General features: G+C 38.7%; 1 protein-coding gene across 2 annotated transcripts in view; it reads left to right on the top strand.

Annotated features, from left to right (window-relative positions):
• RELN (reelin) overlaps positions 1-20,778 on the top strand; it is a 522,571-nt gene that overhangs the window by 464,539 nt on the left and 37,254 nt on the right. For both annotated transcript variants that reach the window (XM_003318728.5, XM_054656222.2), the window contains exons 47-51: positions 529-669; positions 1,899-2,076; positions 4,253-4,446; positions 8,322-8,578; positions 13,051-13,205. In XM_003318728.5, coding sequence (XP_003318776.2) covers positions 529-669; positions 1,899-2,076; positions 4,253-4,446; positions 8,322-8,578; positions 13,051-13,205 — 925 coding nt within the window. The remainder of the gene's footprint in view (positions 1-528; positions 670-1,898; positions 2,077-4,252; positions 4,447-8,321; positions 8,579-13,050; positions 13,206-20,778) is intronic.

Here is a 20,778-nt window from a genome sequence, read left to right as displayed (position 1 = left end):
AATTGTATGATCAAACTATCACAGTTTGGTTGGTTTGGTTTGACTATAAACAATGTTTTCTGTAGAATATTGTAATAATGACCAGCCAGGCACAGTGGCTCATGCCTGTAATCCCCACACTTTGGGAGGCTGAGGTGGGAGGATCACTTTAAGTCAGGAGTTCAAGACCAGCCTGGCCAACATGGTGAAACTCTGTCTCCACTAAAATACAAAAATTAACTGGGTGTTGTAGTGCACGCCTATAATCCCAGCTACTCGGGAGGCTGAGGCATCAGAATTGCCTGAACCCAGGAAGTGGAGGCTGCAGTGAGCTGAGATGGTGCCACTGCGTTCCAGCCCGGGTGACAGAGCAAGACTCCATCTCAAAAAAAGAAAAGAAGAATATTGTAATAATGAATGTTCTTTTCAGAAAAGAAGTAGGAATGTACATGCTTTTGTGTTACACTTCTCCATGCACTTGTTCAAACATACTGGAACACATTTTCTTTTCCACAGCATCCTTCATTAAAATTCTCATCTTCTTCAAAGGTCCCAAGCCACTCGTTTCCGTTGGCATCAACCAGCTCCTTTTGACAAGCAGCAGACATGGGCAATAGATAATGTCTATATCGGGGATGGCTGCATAGACATGTGCAGTGGCCATGGGAGATGCATCCAGGGAAACTGCGTGTAAGTCGGTTTTTTTCTTCCTTCTGTTGAAAGCTCCTGATTCACATTCCATCTAGGAGATTTTTCTGTAACTGGTTTTTGAATCACTCCCATGCTTCCTTAAGTTATACATTTTTTTCTGAAATATGATCTTGAGCTAACTGTGAAGTTGATGGATACTGTATCTTCATTCTTGCTTAGAGATTAGGAACTGAACAATAGCTATCTTGTCAGGAGACAGATGAATTATAATTAACTATATTTTATTTCCTTCTGTGTTTCTGTGATACACTCGAGCCTTGAAAATAACATTAGAAAAGGTTCAGGAGTTGAGTAAGTTCTGACCAAAACTAATACATCATGAGTATTTTTCTCACTTAGGTCTGAATATATGTAAGGATATGCACTTGTCATTGTTTAATTTATATTGCTATGTTGTTTGCCTAAGAAAGTATGTAGATGTCTGGTCAATTTACCAGAGGTATTTGATGCACAGGCCTATTGTATTACTCTTAGAGAACCTCAGTATACTTGGAATAATTTAAATGAAGGTGTGGGGGTGTGTGTGTGTGTGTGTCTGTGTGTGTGTGTGTCTGTGTGTGTGTGTGTGTCTGTGTGTCTGTGTGAGATTATGCTGTTTAATGGGGAAGTATGAATGAAGATGCTTTCCCCATACACCTGGGAAGTCTTTTTTTGGCTAATGATTTTAGCCCATACCCAGGACGACCCTTGAGATCCCTGAGCCTCCCAGTCCTATATTCATATGCCCTTCCACCCTAAACAGGGAAGTCAGTCTTTTGGTAAGAAGTGACAGTTATTGCCCAAAGTATCTTCTGCTGTTAGCACCATGGCCCCTTGGATTCCTAAGTGGCTCAAAGCCTCTGTTAAAAAGACTAATTTTGTAAATTATTAGGACCCACCAGTTTACTTTGGCAGCTCCCATTGTTTATCAGCCCTTCAGAGCTGTGTGATATGAGATGGGCCTTTAGTAGATTCTTTGAAGTTGCTTCTTTCTCTCCACCTATAACCCTGAATCACTACCTTAGGAAATGTTAGAGTTAGTTAATTCATAGATTATTTGTAACCTAAAGTACAGTTAAGGAGAGCAGGTGTATTCTGGCAAGCTCTCTGAAAATCAGTAACTTTTCATCATCTTGGACTAGGAAAAGAGTAGTCTTCACTAATTTGAGAACAAGCTTGCAGGGGCTTTGTCTGATGTTGACTTTTCCTCTCTCTTGCTCTGCACCCAGCTGTGATGAACAGTGGGGTGGCCTGTACTGTGATGACCCCGAGACCTCTCTTCCAACCCAACTCAAAGACAACTTCAATCGAGCTCCATCCAGTCAGAACTGGCTGACTGTGAACGGAGGGAAATTGAGTACAGTGTGTGGAGCCGTGGCGTCGGGAATGGCTCTCCATTTCAGTGGGGTGAGTGTTTGGCTGCTGGTTACTCATTTCTGCTCCTCTTAAGTTCCTTCCAAATAGTTGACTCTCTTCTGAAGTTTAATGGGCAAATCAAGATGCAGAGTTAGTTACCCTAAATGTACAACCCTGATCTGAACTTGCAACTTTATACAAATCTTTATGCTATAAAGATAACTTTATACTATACTTTATACCAAGTAATTAGAAAATAAATATAGTATAACTTTATGCTATGCTTTATACTAAGGAATCAGAAAATATTAATCATTCCCAGGATTTTTCTACCACAAATCAGTTGAGACTATTTAATTATTCAGGGTAGTGTCAGCACAGGTCATATTTAAGTACATATTACAAAAGAATGTAAGTGAATGTTCATCTTGGAAAAGAGCACTTGTGCAGTCTTCCATCTGCATGGAGCCCTTCTAATTGACAACTCCTGAGCTTGCAACAGATTTTGGATTTAAGGAGCCAAAAATCTGGAAAATGAGCTGCAATGGTTCCTGAATTTATTAACAACAATGAATTATTTTTATAGGTTGTCCAGGAAAGAATAATTATTAGAAATTACTAGATATTTGTATGTGTAGCATATTATCTTGTGAGTGACAGCAGCAAGCTTGGAAACTTTCTTTAGGAAATTTTATAGTCACTCTACTTTTCTGCCAAAGGCGACTCTGTTTAAAATACAATTTCTTGTATACCGTGATTAGATAGACAAATTAATGTTTTAAAATAACAAATTTACTGCCAGCTCTTTATTTCCTTAGCATGCCCTACCTTAGAGTTTACATTTGTGCCAATGAAGTGTATTATTTATATTCAACATTTTAGCTCGAGTAACAAGAAGACATATAGCATATAGGCTTTTTATAATCATCAACACTGAGAAAGACTGCAGTGTTCAGGATACTTTTCCTCACTTAGAACTAAAAGTGAGTTTTTCACATATGTTCAACTAAAAAAAATCCATATATCAACATTAAGAAATTAATACAGATGCCATTAAATTCTGCTAAAGTGTGAATTTAAAACATTACAATAATTAGAGATTATCTGTATAATTATAAAATTTCCAGATGTAGCTATTTTTAAATTTCATATTAAAATAGTCATCTATTTACAGGCGCGGTGGCTCACGCCTGTCATCCCAGCACTTTGGGAGGCCGAGGTGGGCAGATCACCTGAGGTCAGGAGTTCAAGACCAGCCTGGCCAACATGGTGAAACCCCATTGCCATTAAAAATACAAAAATTAGCCGGGTGTGGTAGCACACAACTGTGGTCCCAGCTACTCGGGAGGCTGAGGCAAGAGAATCACTTGAACCCAGGAGATGGAGGTTGCAGTGAGCCGAGATTGCACCACTGCACTCCAGCCAGACTGTCTCAAAAAATTAAATAATAATAATCATAATAAAATAGTCATCTCAATATGCTCTTTTCTTAGTGGTTGATTCATTTTTAAAAATCTAATAGTGTCTGAAAATAACTGGAGATAGTTTAATAAAAATAAAGGACAGTTATATTAGTTCCAGCTCTCATCTTGCTTATGAAAAAAAAACAGCCAAGGCAACTTGGAAATGTGTCCTGGGCTGCGATACTCAACCTTGGCCCAAATAAACATTCATATTAAAAAAAAGAAAAAAGAAAAGAGAAAATTATCTTGGAATACATTGTTCTCTGTAAATAAGTCTTGAATGCTGAAATTTCAAAGTTCAGCAAACATGTGCTGGGTACCTACTGTGTACTAGGCAAAATACTAAGAGCTAGCATAGTAAGAAAGAGGGTAAGAAAATCAGTGTTACAATACTATGTGGCTGGTATCACAAAATAAATATTAAAAGAATGGAAATACCAGCACTTTGGGAGGCCGAGGCAGGCAGATCATTTGAGCCCAGGAGTTAAGACCAGCCTGGACAACATAACAAAACCCTGTCTCTACAAAAAATTAGCTAGACATGGAGGCATGTACCTGTAGTCCCAGCCACTTGGGAGGCTGAGGTGGGAGGATCACTTGAACCCAGGAGGTCAAGGCTGCAGTGAGCTGTGATGGTGCCACTGCACTCCAGCCTAGGTGACAGAGCAAGACCCTGTCTCAAAAAAAAAAAAAAATCCATAGAAAATCTATAATCTGCAATCGAGATTCCTTATCACTTTTTTTATTTTACTTCTTTTTCTTAGGGTTGTAGTCGATTGTTAGTCACTGTGGATCTAAACCTCACTAATGCTGAGTTCATCCAATTTTACTTCATGTATGGGTGCCTGATTACACCAAACAACCGTAACCAAGGTGTTCTCTTGGAATATTCTGTCAATGGAGGCATTACCTGGAACCTGCTCATGGAGATTTTCTATGACCAGTACAGTAAGCCCGGGTTTGTATTCGATTTGATATCTAATAACGAGTACATCGAGCAGAGATTGCTACCAGCAATCAGTCACGGGAGACTGAGGGGGACCTCAGACTTATGCCTCACTAGAGGATGCCTCTGAGACTGAAATGAAGAAGGGTTTCTGAGCTGGATAAATAGCTGGTTTGGGTTTTTATTTTAAGAACAACTAGTTTTCACATCCCAGAATAAGATGAAATATTCTACCACAATGCCAACGGTGAATAAACCCAGTGCAAAAACCCACAGAAATTAACTAGTATAATTAATTTCAGCAATGCTTTGGGAAAATGGAAACAGAAAAATAAATATTTATTTATATAGTGTACACTCCGTTTTTAGAGAATTTTGGACTGGAAAGCAAAGAAACACAATAAAATGTAAATATCCTTAAGAAGCCTAGAGATTATTTTTAAACTCCTTATTTAAAAACCTTGAATAAACACAACGTATGGGTCATTTTTTAAAAAGTACTGAAGGGCCGAAAGCAATGATTATGACCAATTAGAAATGTCAAAGAGTTGTTAAGAAGGAAAATAGCATATTCAGTAAAGTAGGAGGAGGAAGAGGGTAAGAAAAGAGAAGACAGAAAGAATGAGAGAGAGAGAAAGGCAGGGTCCAGGGGGAGGCTGAAGAGAAGAGGAAATAAATATAGCCCAGACAGGAAACACATGCTGGGCATGGTGGCTCACACCTGTAATCCCAGCACTTTGGGAAGCCAAGGCAGGAGGATCACTTGAAGCCAGGAGTTCAAGACCAGCCTGGGCAGCAAAGCAAGACATTTTACCAAAAAAAAAAAAAAAAAAAAAAAAACTTAAATTACCTGGGTGTGGTGGCATGTGCCTGTAGTCCCAGCTACTCAGGAGGCTGAGGCAAGAGGATTGCTTGAGCTCAGGAGTTTGAGGCTGCAGTAAGCTATGATTGTGGCACTACGCTCTAGCCTGGGTGACAGAGTAAGACCCCATCTTTAAAAAAAAAAAAAAAAGGAAACATAGATAATCCTTTAATGCATGCAAGCCAGATACAGGCTAAAATTTGAGTAAAATAAAAAGAATCTTATAAATGATCATTTAAATTCAATATATCAGTTAAGAATAGGTTCAGCTGTCAATGGCAGGAAACACAAAATTACTTAATTTTTCTCTCTCTCCTATGTAAATTACATCCCAAAAAAAAGTACTCCAGGACTACTGTAGTGGCTCCGCAAGCACCAGTGACCCAGGTTCCTCCTGTCTTGTTGTTCTGCCCCACTCAGCATGTGACTTCCATCTCATGGTCCAAAAGGGCCACTAGCTCCCCAACTTTACAGTCCATAGGAAGGAGGTTGGGGCGAGAAGGGTGTGCTCTCTCTTCAAGGACATTTCCTAACAGCTGCACATACTTCCTTTCATATTCCATTAGCTATTGAGTTTAGCCACATAGCCACACCCAGATGCAAGGAAGGCTGGACATGCTGTCTTTATTCTGGGCGACCAGTCACTTGGATGAAAAGGCTCCTATTAGGAAGGAAGAAAGGGAGAATGGCCATTGAGGAAATACCAGCAGTTTTTGCCACAAGCAAAACTTTTAAATCTTCCACTTGCATTAAAGTTGGACACCAATAAAGGAATCCAACTAGAAGCTAAGTGGTACAGAGTACCCTGTGCTCAACTATTAGTAGGAGATAACAGACAAGCCAAGTAAACTGTTTCCTTGGTCTTGATGGAGGAATTTATAAAGACCTCAAGTATGAGTTCCTGAACACTTAAGCAGCATAACGTTAGTGCAAGGAAAAGAGAGTTATGTTTCTGTAGGGTAAAAGCATAACTGTCTAATCTACTTTAGTTCTCTGAAGGGGAATCAAATTGACTGAGGTAGGAAAAGTGGTTATAATTTATTTAGACTTTCAAGTAGCCTTAGGTAAATTTCCATTCCAGAGATGTTTAAAATGTGGTCAAAGACTTATCAGAGAAAATAAAAACTAATTTAGAATTAGGAAAGAAAAAATAGAGATAAAAGATCATTGCTCTGTGTGAAGAAGTGCGACTGTGTGTCCCTCCAGAAACTGACAGATTTCGGATAGTATGTAAACATGCCAAACCAATAGAGGTAAATTTTAGGAACATCTCACAAGATAAGCATACCAAAAAAAAAGGTGCAGGGAAGACAGATGAGCTTCAAAATTGACATAAATGAGGAAATAGACTTCGGAAAAGACTCTGCCTAAAGGGTGATGTCTCCCAGCTGCCAGTACCTGCACAGGTGAGGGTCTAAGATTGATACTTTCTAGACTACACTGTTCTTCCCTAAGACTAAGATCCATTAAGCTATCATGGCCCAAAGGGCGCACAGAATGATGGCATAATAGAAAAAAGTATTTAAAATTCAAGTTGTATAAATCCAACTAAAAGCATCCTACCTGTGAATGAATCTTGGTTGGCCTCCATCTGGAATACTACCTACTATTCTGGCCACTCTACCTCAAGGAAGACAGAAAAAAAAAGGAAGGAAAAATAAAATCAACATGGAGATACTGTATAAACAAAATTAATATAATGAAATCTATTTAATGTGAAAGACAAGAACTAAAACTGTCACTGAAGCCCTCAGTTTCAAGGGCTTCATGGGATAAACTTGGACTGGTTGTCTTGCCTTGGAGTTCTGCAAACACGAAGAGGCATCCCTTGAGGTTAAAGGGAGGTAGATTAGCATAGATTAAAAAAATAAGATGATACTGGCTGGGCATGGTGGCTCATGCCTGTAATCCAGCACTTTGGGAGGCTGAGGTGGGTGGATCACCCGAGGTCAGGAGTTCGAAACCAACCTGGCCAACATGGTGAAACCCTGTCTCTACTAAAAATACAAAAATTATCCAGGCATGTTGGCATGCGCGCCTGTAATCCCAGCTACTCGGGAGGCTGAGGCAGGAGAATTGCTTGCACCCAGGAGGCAGAGGTTGCAGTGAGCCGAGATTGTACCACTGTACTCCAGCGTGGGCAACAGAGTGAGATCTCTGTCTCAAAAAAAAAAAAAAAAGATACTTTGTGAGGAGGATGGTAAATCTAAGGACATTATCTTCCCCAACAGATTTTATGAGTTATGAATATAAATTCAAGAGGTTGATATGTTCCTGGGTTTTCATGTATAATTGTGATTAAAGGACATTTTAGACCTTATTTCTAGCTAATTCAGTTTTCTGTTGGAGCATGGAGCCACATTTTTCCATGTCTGTCCCTGGTGAGTGAGACAGGGATAGATAGCATGCTGGGCTTGCTAGCCCATGGTTCTCACATGACATTTTCTATGAATATATACAATTTTAAATATTTTCAACAAAGCATATAAACAAAGTCAGTGTCTGCACCATAGACAACTGATAACGGACCTGGTACCCTCAGGCTGAGAACTCAAATGTCCTCCCACAATCCAGTGTCCATACCCCAAGTCACTTGCCAGCACTCATGGAAACAGAGTGAAAACAAGGTGCCAGGGAAGGAAGCAGAAGAAGCCAAGCACTAGGTGACAGAAAAAAGTCAGCATTGGCTTATGTCTACCAAAGTGCATATACTCTAGGCCTACAGATACCCACCAGGTATGCAAAAAACTGTGCAGTCCCTCTAAAGCCTGCCCAGAGACAGAACCAATTGGGAGTTCTGGGATACTTGAATCTGTTCACATTCTATTTCCCCCAATTTAGTGACTACTGAGACTTCATAAAATTAAGCCAGTTAATCGTGGTTTTTGAAAATTATTTTAGCTTATGTCCTTCCCTCACCCACCATGTGACATACAGTATCTTATGGCTGGTTGTAAATCTTTTACTCACAGAAGATATTTGACAAGGGTTCTTCCCCACACCCTTCCCCATCATTTTCCTATAGATTTGTGAATATCCTTCTCCCTCCTGATGCTAAAGAGATTGCCACTCGCTTCCGCTGGTGGCAGCCAAGACATGACGGCCTGGATCAGAACGACTGGGCCATTGACAATGTCCTCATCTCAGGCTCTGCTGACCAAAGGACCGTTATGCTGGACACCTTCAGCAGCGCCCCAGTACCCCAGCACGAGCGCTCCCCTGCAGATGCCGGCCCTGTCGGGAGGATCGCCTTTGACATGTTTATGGAAGACAAAACTTCAGGTAAATTATGCACAGCGCTAAATAAAAAGCCCAGTGGAAATGCAGTGGTTTGGATTTGGGTCTTTTCAAAAGAGCAAAATATGGAACCTTTTCAGATGTTCCAGTGGTGTAGAAACACTGAAAAGGGTGTCATCCTTTTGTTCCTCTCAGCCTTCCTAGTTGGCATTTTAACCAAATCTTTTCTTTCATTCAAGCCAGCTAGTGTGTTTTTATATATAGCAATCTATAATTTTATTAACAGGATTTTCTTTTCTTAGAAAATTTTCAGTGTTTCCTGTTTTCTATTTTGGGTAGAAAGCCAAAGATTTCTACCCAAATCTTCTATCCAACAAATGACATTTCCCAGTCATTTGTTTTAGTATCTGAAGACAAATATCTTGTTTTGCTACAGGGCAGACACATTTGTAATGGCATTTCATGTCTTAGGTCATGTCCCAGGTCTTGCTTGTTACCCTTCATTCCCTATAGGGGTATTCAATGATATTGGTGAAGCAGGAAGGACCTCTTTGTACTCCTCTCTTTTTTTTAAGACAGTTTCATTCTTGTTGCCTAGGCTGGAGTACAATGGCACAATCCCAGCTCACTGCAACCTCCGCCTCCCAGGTGCAAGCAATTCTCCTGCCTCAGCCTCCAGAGTAGCTGGGATTACAAGCATGTGCCACCATGCCCAGCTAATTTTGTAATTTTAGTAGAGATGGGGTTTCACCATGTTGGCCAGGCTGGTCTTGAACCCCCAACCTCAGGTGATCTACCCACCTTGGCCTCCCAGTGTGCTGAGATTACAGGCGTGAGCCACCATGCCCGGCCTATCCTCCTCTCATTTTTAATGTCTTGTTTTCATTTCATGACACTATTCTGGTCATCTTTATAAAAAGTGGTGTCTTATATTAAGTATGTATCTTTGCCATGCCACATATTTGTTATACTACATGAAACATGGTATCTTCAGATAAAGCAGTGATATTCATTATATATCCCATACTATCATGTATCTAAACGGTAAAGATTGATATACCATTATGCCAGTATTGATTCAGACAGTGGAACTCTGTCAGACCCAGCTCAGCCCCTAGCAACTTGCATGGAAAAGACAGTCTGGTTCATTTTTACAATAATAAGACTGATAAGAATCTTCTAGAAGAATAGCATGTCCTGGGAAAAAAAAATTGAAACTTGAGGAGTTTAAAAATTTTTAATTTTAGTTAATATTTTCTTGTAAAAGTATACATGTTCAAAATGTGAAACAGAAAATACAGAAAATCCTAAGGATGAAAATAAAAATCACTCAGGGGATAACCATGGTCAATATTTTGGCATATATTCTTAAAGAACTTTTTTTAGCGCATTTACATAAACATATTTTTAACAAAATTATAGTCTTTTTTTTTTTTTATACTTTAAGTTTTAGGGTACATGTGCACATTGTGCAGGTTAGTTACATATGTGTACATGTGCCATGCTGGTGCGCTGCACCCACCAACTCGTCATCCAGCATTAGGTATATCTCCTAATGCTATCCCTCCCCCCTCCCCCCTCCCCACCACAGTCCCCAGAGTATGATATTCCCCTTCCTGTGTCCATGTGATCTCATTGTTCAATTCCCACCTATGAGTGAGAATATGCGGTGTTTGGTTTTTTGTTCATTCTCAGTAAACTATAGTCTTAAATTATATATATTTCATAGCTTCTTTTTTGTTTAGAAATAAATCCTTATTTCCTCATGTCCTTAGATATCTTTGAATATAAAATCTTAGTAGCTATATACTCAATAATAATACTGGATATTTAGGTTAATTTCACTAATTCATTTATTAGTATATCATGTGGCATAATGTAACAGCAAATATTTACTTTGAAACACCCTCGTTTAAAAAAAACTTGTAAATAGAAAAAGCTTAAAATGTCCCTCACCACTACTAAGTGTCATATTCTCTTAAGAAGGTTATTGAAATTTGCTTACATAGATCTGCTTCAGAACTTTGCTTCATTACTCATTTTTTCCTGTATAATGGTTTACATAAGTGAGTTTACAATCAGAGAATAATTTAAACACTGCTTCCATATGAATAAAAGTAAGCACAGACTAGTTATTCAAGTACCTAAAATGCTGATTTGATTTTATGTTTAATTAGCGATATACAATTGAAGGAACAAATTTTCTGGCTCCTATCTGTCTTGCAAAAATGGAGTTCCTAGAAACTGTAACGTGTACATACAGAAGTAGTTTCTAACACTGCAGGAGAGACAGGTGAGTTAGTTAGTCGAGCAATGCAAGCCCTCTTTCATCAGGATTGCAGAGTTCTAGCATAAAATGAAGTATGTACCCCAGAATAAACTGGCTCAGAGTATTCTTATTGGAATTCAAATTTCTGTGCACTTTGACTCTTGAGTCCTGTATCTGTGGTGTAGGACTAAATGTGGCTCCAAATCCCTCACAGTAAAAAAAACAGATAATGGAATTGCAGTCACTATTTGAATCCCAGAGATAAGCTGCTTGTTGTGCGGCATATATACTCAGACAAAATCAAAAAGACACAATATGGGTGAAGGCTGAATTATAGTTATTTGGTCTTTTCTCTGGATCCTCTGAGGCATCAACTGTGCTGCTTCCATAGTGGCTCCAAGCCTCCAGCTGCACCTGTTCAGCTTCCCTGGAAATGCTGGGACTAGCCAGAAGACTTTTAGAAAAGAATTGGACCTATAAAATCAAAGCATATTGTGAATGAGATGCAACATATATTATGGATATGTTTAATTTCTAACTTTTCTGGGATAAAATTAATGTAAAATCACCTCTTCCAGAAGAGAAAAGGAACTGTGAGGGTTGTGGAGGAAGGGGTTAAGAGAGAAAGAGAGAGAGGATCAACACATAAGATGTACTCTGCATTAATCAATTCATAGTCCTACTACTTAGGTTTTCTTTAGACACCTTCAAATCTATTTCTTCAGTAGTATTTTGCTGAGTACATTTCCTCAAAGTGTTAACTGTTAATCAGGTTTAGGAGTCAAGACTTATTAAAAGAAATATCTATCCAGAATACTTGAATATCCATACCTAAATAATCAAATATTAAGAACATTACCAAGGTAAATTTATAACAGTATTATCTTAGAATCCTAATTTCTTAAATAATCTATTTAATAAGATTTTATTTTACTTTTGGCCAAATTAAACATGGCTTCACATTATAGGACTTAAAATTAGCCTTTATAACAAGTTTGTTATAAACTCATTTCTTAAACTCAAAAAACATTTGTTTATCTAATTAAATAGGGTGGTTGCCAGGATCTGGAGAAAGGGGAAATGAGGAATACTTTTTCAGTAGCTATAAAGTTTCTGTCATGCAAAAGAAATAAGTTCTAGAGATCTGCTGTATGACATAGTGTCTATGGTTGACAGGATTATATTGTGCACTGAAAATATGTTAAGAGGATATGTCTCTTGTTAGGTGTTCTAAACAGCAACCCTCCAACAAAAAATAAAAACCACACACACAAAAGAATACAAGGAAATTTTTGGAAGTGATGGATCGATTTGGTGCCCTGCTTGTGGTGATAGTATCATGGGTTGTGCATATTTCCAAAGTCATCAAATGTATATTTAATTTTTTAAAACAAATTTTTTAGAGACAGGGTCTCACTCTGCTGCCCAGGCTGGAGTGCAGTGGCACAATCACAAATCACTGCAGCCCTGAACTCCTGGACTCAAGCAGCCTCCTAAGTAGCTGAGACTATGGGCGTGCACCACCACTCCAGCTAATTTTTTTTTTTAACAGTCAGGATCTCACTATGTTGCCCAGGCTGGCCTCAAGCAATCCTCCCACTTCAGCCTTTCAAAGTGCTGGGATTACAGGCATGAGCCACCATACCCAGCCAAGATGTATGTTTTAAATGTGTGTCATTTTTGTATATCAATTATATCTTGATAAAGCTATAAAAAATTCATTACAAGCTTTTTAGTTACCCAGATAATACTTTCAGAATTTGAGTAGAAGTAGTTAACTCTATTCCCTATCCGGTATTAAAAAAAAAAAAAGAAAATGACCAGCCCAGTGCAATTGTGATTCTTCATGATTCTTTCCTAATAAACAAGACACTGTAAATAAAATTTTAAAAATTAAATTAAAAATCATCTCTACTTCTTTATATGCTACCTAAAAAGTTAAATATCTGTCAAAAAATTAGTTATTTCCTTTGGATTTTCATTTACAATGTGTATAATATACTTTTTTTCATGTGTAGACTAATATCTATAGTTGCATGTGTACTAATATCAGACAAAGGGCATATATCTCAATCCTCCTAGTATTTATGTTCCTGAAACAATGTATTTACATTAGTGTTTTGTCTATAGAGTGTATATAATATGAGCAGTTTCTACTTAAAATAATTCTATGTCTTGCTTAAAGTGAAAATTTGCTTCAAGTATTTTTGTCACAAATTTGTCATAAAATTTTGTTTTTTGTTTTAAGTGAATGAGCACTGGCTATTCCATGATGATTGTACAGTAGAAAGATTCTGTGACTCCCCTGATGGTGTGATGCTCTGTGGCAGTCATGATGGACGGGAGGTGTATGCAGTGACCCATGACCTGACTCCCACTGAAGGCTGGATTATGCAATTCAAGGTGAAATGTTATGATCTTGATTGTATAAACAACCATACATTAGCAATATAACAAATCAAAAATATCAGAGCAAAGATGATCTAATATTTCATTGACTTAGTATATACTTTGAAAAGTAAAATTTACTATTAAACTAATACACAACTCAACTATACGTTGCTTAATGATTAAAAGTATTTTATTTCTGAACTATTTCAAGTTGAAACTTTTTTTCATTTTTTTTTTTATTATACTTTAAGTTTTGGGATACATGTGCAGAACATGCAGGTTTGTTACATAGGTATACATGTGGCATGGTGGTTTGCTGCACCCATCAAACCGTCATCTACATTAGGTATTTCTCCTAATGCTCTCCCTCCCCCACTCCCCAACAGGCCCCACAGTGTGTGATGTTCCCCTCCCTGTGGCAATGTGTTCTCATTGTTTAACTCCCACCTATGAGTGAGAACATGCGGTGTTTGGTTTTCTGTCCTTGTGATAGTTTGCTGAGAATGATGGTTTCCAGCTTCATCCATGTCCCTGCAAAGGACATGAACTCATCTTTTTTATGGTTGCATAGTATTCCATGGTGTATATGTGCCACATTTTCTTTATCCAGTCTATCATTGATGGGCATTTGGGTTGGTTCCAAGTCTTTGCTATTGTGAACAGTGCCACAGTAAACATACGTGTGCATGTATCTTTATAGTAGAATGATTTATAATCCTTTGGGTATATACCCAGTAATGGGATTGCTGGGTGCAATGGTATTTCTAGTTCTAGATCCTTGAGGAATTGCCACACTGTCTTCCACAATGGTTGCACTACTTTACACTCCCACCAACAGTGTAAAAGCATTCCTATTTCTCCACAGCCTCTCTAGCATCTGTTGTTTCCTGACTTTTTAATGATCGCCATTCTAACTGGTGTGAGATGGTATCTCAATGTGGTTTTGATTTGCATTTCTCTAATGACCAGTGATGATGAGCATTTTTTCAAGTTTGTTGGCCACATAAATGTCTTCTTTTGAGAAGTGTCTGTTCATATCCTTCGACCACTTTTTGATGGTTTTTTTTTTTCTTGTAAATTTCTTTAAGGTCTTTGTAGATTCTGGATATTAGCCCTTTGTCAGATGGATAGATTGCAAATTTTTCTCCCATTCTGTTGCCTATTCACTCTAATAGTTTCTTTTGCTGTGCAGGAGCTCTTTAGTTTAATTAGATCCTACTGGTCTATTTTGGCTTTTGTTGCCATTGCTTTTGGTGTTTTAGTCATTAAGTCTTTGCCCATGCTTATGTCCTGAATGGTATTGCCTGGGTTTTCTTTTAGGATTTTTATGGTTTTAGGTCTTAACATTTAAATCTTTAATCCATCTTGAGTTAATTTTTGAATAAGGTGTAAGGAAGGAATCCAGATTCAGCTTTTTGCATATGGCTAGCCAGTTTTCCCAACACCATTTATTAAATAGGGAATGCTTTCCCCATTGCTTGTTTTTGTCAGGTTTGTCAAAGATCAGATGGTTGTAGATGTGTGGTGTTATTTCTGAGGCCTCTGTTCTGTTCTATTGGTCTATATAACTGTTTTGGTACCAGTACCATGCTGTTTTTGTTACTGTTGCCTTATAGTATACTTTGAAGTAAGTCAGGTAGCATGATGCCTCCAGGTTTGTTCTTTTTGCTTAGGATTGTCTTGGCTATGCAGGCTCTTTTCTGGTTCCATGTGAAATTTAAAGTAGTTTTTCCAATTCTGTGAAGAAAGTCAATAGTAGCTTGATGGGGATAGCATTGAATCTATAAATTACTTTGGGCAGTATGGCCATTTTCACGATATTGGTTCTTCCTAACCATGGGCATAGAATGTTTCTCCATTTGTTTGCATCCTCTCTTATTTCCTTGAGCACTGGTTTGTAGCTCTCCTTGAAGAGGTCCTTCATATCCTTTTTAAGTTGTATTATTCGTAAGTATTTTGTTCTCTTTGTAGCAATTGTGAATGGAAGTTCACTCATGATTTGACTCTCTGTCTGTTATTGGTGTACAGAAATGCTTGTGATTTTTGCACATTGATTTTGTATCCTGAGACTTTGCTGAAGTTGCTTATCAGCTTAAGGAGATTTTGGGCTGAGACAATGGGGTTTTCTTTTTCTTTTTTTTTTTTTTTTTTGCTGGGTTTTCTATTTGTTTTTTTGTTTGTTTGTTTGTTTTTATTATACTTTTAAGTTTTAGGGTACATGTTCACATTGTGCAGGTTAGTTACATATGTATACATGTGCCATGCTGGTGCGCTGCACCCACTAACTCATCATTTAGCATTAGGTATATCTCCCGATGCTATCCCTCCCCCCTCCCACCACCCCACAACAGTCCCCAGAGTGTGATATTCCCCTTCCTGTGTCCATGTGATCTCATTGTTCAGTTCCCACCTATGAGTGAGAATATGCGGTGTTTGGTTTTTTGTTCTTGCGATAGTTTACTGAGAATGATGATTTCCAATTTCATCCATGTCCCTACAAAGGACATGAACTCATCATTTTTTATGGCTGCATAGTATTCCATGGTGTATATGTGCCACATTTTCTTAATCCAGTCTATCATTGTTGGACATTTGGGTTGGTTCCAAGTCTTTGTTATTGTGAATAATGCCGCAATAAACATACGCGTGCATGTGCCTTTATAGCAGCATGATTTATAGTCCTTTGGGTATATACCCAGTAATGGGATGGCTGGGTCAAATGGTATTTCCAGTTCTAGATCCCTGAGGAGTCGCCACACTGACTTCCACAATGGTTGAACTAGTTTACAGTCCCACCAACAGTGTAAAAGTGTTCCTATTTCTCCACATCCTCTCCAGCACCTGTTGTTTCCTGACTTTTTAATGATTGCCATTCTAACTGGTGTGAGATGGTAACTCATTGTGGTTTTGATTTGCATTTCTCTGATGGCCAGTGATGATGAGCATTTTTTCATGTGTTTTTTTGGCTGCATAAATGTCTTCTTTTGAGAAGTGTCTGTTCATGTCCTTTGCCCACTTTTTGATGGGGGTGTTTGTTTTTTTCTTGTAAATTTGTTTGAGTTCATTGTAGATTCTGGATATTAGCCCTTTGCCAGATCAGTAGATTGCAAAAATTTTCTCCCATTCTGTAGGTTGCCTGTTCACTCTGATGGTAGTTTCTTTTGCTGTGCAGAAGCTCTTTAGTTTAATTAGATCCCATTTGTCAATTTTGGCTTTTGTTGCCATTGCTTTTGGTGTTTTAGACATGAAGTCCTTGCCCATGCCTATGTCCTGAATGGTAATGCCTAGGTTTTCTTCTAGGGTTTTTATGGTTTTAGGTCTAACGTTTAAGTCTTTAATCCATCTTGAATTGATTTTTGTATAAGGTGTAAGGAACGGATCCAGTTTTAGCTTTCTACATATGGCTAGCCAGTTTTCCCAGCACCATTTATTAAATAGGGAATCCTTTCCCCATTTATTGTTTTTCTCAGGTTTGTCAAAGATCAGATAGTTGTAGATATGCGGCGTTATTTCTGAGGGCTCTGTTCTGTTCCATTGATCTATATCTCTGTTTTGGTACCAGTACCATGCTGTTTTGGTTACTGTAGCCTTGTAGTATAGTTTGAAGTCAGGTAGTGTGATGCCTCCAGCTTTGTTCTTTTGGCTTAGGATTGACTTGGCAATGCGGGCTCTTTTTTGGTTCCACATGAACTTTAAAGTAGTTTTTTCCAATTCTGTGAAGAAAGTCATTGGTAGCTTGATGGGGATGGCATTGAATCTGTAAATTACCTTGGGCAGTATGGCCATTTTCACGATATTGATTCTTCCTACCCATGAGCATGGAATGTTCTTCCATTTGCTTGTATCCTCTTTTATTTCATTGAGCAGTGGTTTGTAGTTCTCCTTGAAGAGGTCCTTCACGTCCCTTGTAAGTTGGATTCCTAGGTATTTTATTCTCTTTGAAGCAATTGTGAATGGGAGTTCACTCATGATTTGGCTCTCTGTTTGTCTGTTGTTGGTGTATAAGAATGCTTGTGATTTTTGTACATTGATTTTGTATCCTGAGACTTTGCTGAAGTTGCTTATCAGCTTAAGGAGATTTTGGGCTGAGACAGTGGGGTTTTCTAGATATACAATCATGTCGTCTGCAAACAGGGACAATTTGACTTCCTCTTTTCCTAATTGAATACCCTTTATTTCCTTCTCCTGCCTAATTGCCCTGGCCAGAACTTCCAACACTATGTTGAATAGGAGTGGTGACAGAGGGCATCCCTGTCTTGTGCCAGTTTTCAAAGGGAATGCTTCCAGTTTTTGCCCATTCAGTATGATATTGGCTGTGGGTTTGTCATAGATAGCTCTTATTATTTTGAAATACGTCCCATCAATACCTAATTTATTGAGAGTTTTTAGCATGAAGGGTGGTTGAATTTTGTCAAAGGCTTTTTCTGCATCTATTGAGATAATCATGTGGTTTTTGTCTTTGGCTCTGTTTGTATGCTGGATTACATTTATTGATTTGCGTATATTGAACCAGCCTTGCATCCCAGGGATGAAGCCCACTTGATCATGGTGGATAAGCTTTTTGATGTGCTGCTGGATTCGGTTTGCCAGTATTTTATTGAGGATTTTTGCATCAATGTTCATCAAGGATATTGGTCTAAAATTCTGTTTTTTTGTTGTGTCTCTGCCTGGCTTTGGTATCAGGATGATGCTGGCCTCATAAAATGAGTTAGGGAGGATTCCCTCTTTTTCTATTGATTGGAATAGTTTCAGAAGGAATAGTACCAGTTCCTCCTTGTACCTCTGGTAGAATTCGGCTGTGAATCCATCTGGTCCTGGACTCTTTTTGATTGGTAAGCTATTGATTATTGCCACAATTTCAGCTCCTGTTATTGGTCTATTCAGAGATTCAACTTCTTCCTGGTTTAGTCTTGGGAGAGTGTATGTGTGGAGGAATTTATCCATTTCTTCTAGATTTTCTAGTTTATTTGTGTAGAGGTGTTTGTAGTATTCCCTGATGGTAGTTTGTATTTCTGTGGGATTGGTAGTGATATCCCCTTTATCATTTTTTATTGCGTCTATTTGATTCTTCTCTCTTTTTTTCTTTATTAGTCTTGCTAGCGGTCTACCAATTTTGTTGATCCTTTCAAAAAACCAGCTCCTGGATTCATTAATTTTTTGAAGGGTTTTTTGTGTCTCTATTTCCTTCAGTTCTGCTCTGATTTTAGTTATTTCTTGCCTTCTGCTAGCTTTTGAATGTGTTTGCTCTTGCTTTTCTAGTTCTTTTAATTGTGATGTTAGGGTGTCAATTTTGGATCTTTCCTGCTTTCTCTTGTGGGCATTTAGTGCTATAAATTTCCCTCTACACACTGCTTTGAATGTGTCCCAGAGATTCTGGTATGTTGTGTCTTTGTTCTCATTGGTTTCAAAGAACATCTTTATTTCTGCCTTCATTTCGTTATGTACCCAGTAGTCATTCAGGAGCAGATTGTTCAGTTTCCATGTAGTTGAGCGGTTTTGAGTGAGATTCTTAATCCTGAGTTCTAGTTTGATTGCACTGTGGTCTGAGAGATAGTTTGTTATAATTTCTGTTCTTTTACATTTGCTGAGGAGAGCTTTACTTCCCAGTATGTGGTCAATTTTGGAATAGGTGTGGTGTGGTGCTGAAAAAAATGTATATTCTGTTGATTTGGGGTGGAGAGTTCTGTAGAAGTCTATTAGGTCCGCTTGGTGCAGAGCTGAGTTCAATTCCTGGGTATCCTTGTTGACTTTCTGTCTCGTTGATCTGTCTAATGTTGACAGTGGGGTGTTAAAGTCTCCCATTATTAATGTGTGGGAGTCTAAGTCTCTTTGTAAGTCACTCAGGACTTGCTTTATTAATCTGGGTGCTCCTGTATTGGGTGCATATATATTTAGGATAGTTAGCTCTTCTTGTCAAATTGATCCCTTTACCATTATGTAATGGCCTTCTTTGTCTCTTTTGATCTTTGTTGGTTTAAAGTCTGTTTTATCAGAGACTAGGATTGCAACCTCTGCCTTTTTTTGTTTTCCATTTGCTTGGTAGATCTTCCTCCATCCTTTTATTTTGAGCCTATGTGTGTCTCTGCACATGAGATGGGTTTCCTGAATACAGCACACTGATGGGTCTTGACTCTTTATCCAATTTGCCAGTCTGTGTCTTTTAATTGGAGCATTTAGTCCATTTACATTTAAAGTTAATATTGTTATGTGTGAATTTGATCCTGTCATTATGATGTTAGCTGGTTATTTTGCTCGTTAGTTGATGCAGTTTCTTCCTAGTCTGGATGGTCTTTACATTTTGGCATGATTTTGCAGTGGCTGGTACCAGTTGTTCCTTTCCATGTTTAGTGCTTCCTTCAGGAGCTCTTGTAAGGCAGGCCTGGTGGTGACAAAATCGGTCAGCATTTGCTTGTCTGTAAAGTATTTTATTTCTCCTTCACTTATGAAGCTTAGTTTGGCTGGATATGAAATTCTGGGTTGAAAATTCTTTTCTTTAAGAGTGTTGAATATTGGCCCCCACTCTCTTCTGGCTTGTAGGGTTTCTGCCGAGAGATCCGCTGTTAGTCTGATGGGCTTCCCTTTGTGGGTAACCCGACCTTTCTCTCTGACTGCCCTTAACATTTTTTCCTTCATTTCAACTTTGGTGAATCTGACAATTATGTGTCTTGGAGTTGCTCTTCTCGAGGAGTATCTCTGTGGCGTTCTCTGTATTTCCTGAATCTGAACGTTGGCCTGCCTTGCTAGATTGGGGAAGTTCTCCTGGATAATATCCTGCAGAGTGTTTTCCAACTTGGTTCCATTCTCCCCATCACTTTCAGGTACACCAATCAGACGTAGATTTGGTCTTTTCACATAGTCCCATATTTCTTGGAGGCTTTGCTCATTTCTTTTTATTCTTTTTTCTCTAGACTTCCCTTCTCGCTTCATTTCATTCATTTCATCTTCCATCACTGATACCCTTTCTTCCAGTTGATCGCATCAGCTCCTGAGGCTTCTGCATTCTTCACGTAGTTCTCGAGCCTTGGTTTTCAGCTCCATCAGCTCCTTTAAGCACTTCTCTGTATTGGTTATTCTAGTTATACATTCTTCTAAATTTTTTTCAAAGTTTTCAACTTCTTTGCCTTTGGTTTGAATGTCCTCCCGTAGCTCAGAGTAATTTGATCGTCTGAAGCCTTCTTCTCTCAGCTCGTCAAAGTCATTCTCCATCCAGCTTTGTTCCGTTGCTGGTGAGGAACTGCGTTCCTTTGGAGGAGGAGAGGCGCTCTGCTTTTTAGAGTTTCCAGTTTTTCTGTTCTGTTTTTTCCCCATCTTTGTGGTTTTTATCTACTTTTCGTCTTTGATGATGGTGATGTACAGATGGGTTTTTGGTGTGGATGTCCTTTCTGTTTGTTAGTTTTCCTTCTAACAGACAGGATCCTCAGCTGCAGGTCTGTTGGAGTACCCTGCTGTGTGAGGTGTCAGTGTGCCCCTGCTGGGGGGTGCCTCCCAGTTAGGCTGCTCGGGGGTCAGGGGTCAGGGAGCCACTTGAGGAGGCAGTCTGCCCATTCTCAGATCTCCAGCTGCGTGCTGGGAGAACCACTGCTCT

This window comes from Pan troglodytes, chromosome 6 (assembly GCF_028858775.2).
Source record: "Pan troglodytes isolate AG18354 chromosome 6, NHGRI_mPanTro3-v2.0_pri, whole genome shotgun sequence".
Lineage (NCBI taxonomy): Eukaryota > Metazoa > Chordata > Mammalia > Primates > Hominidae > Pan > Pan troglodytes.
The sequence above is the reverse complement of the archived record's forward strand: the minus strand, read 5'-3'. Positions and strand labels throughout refer to the sequence as shown.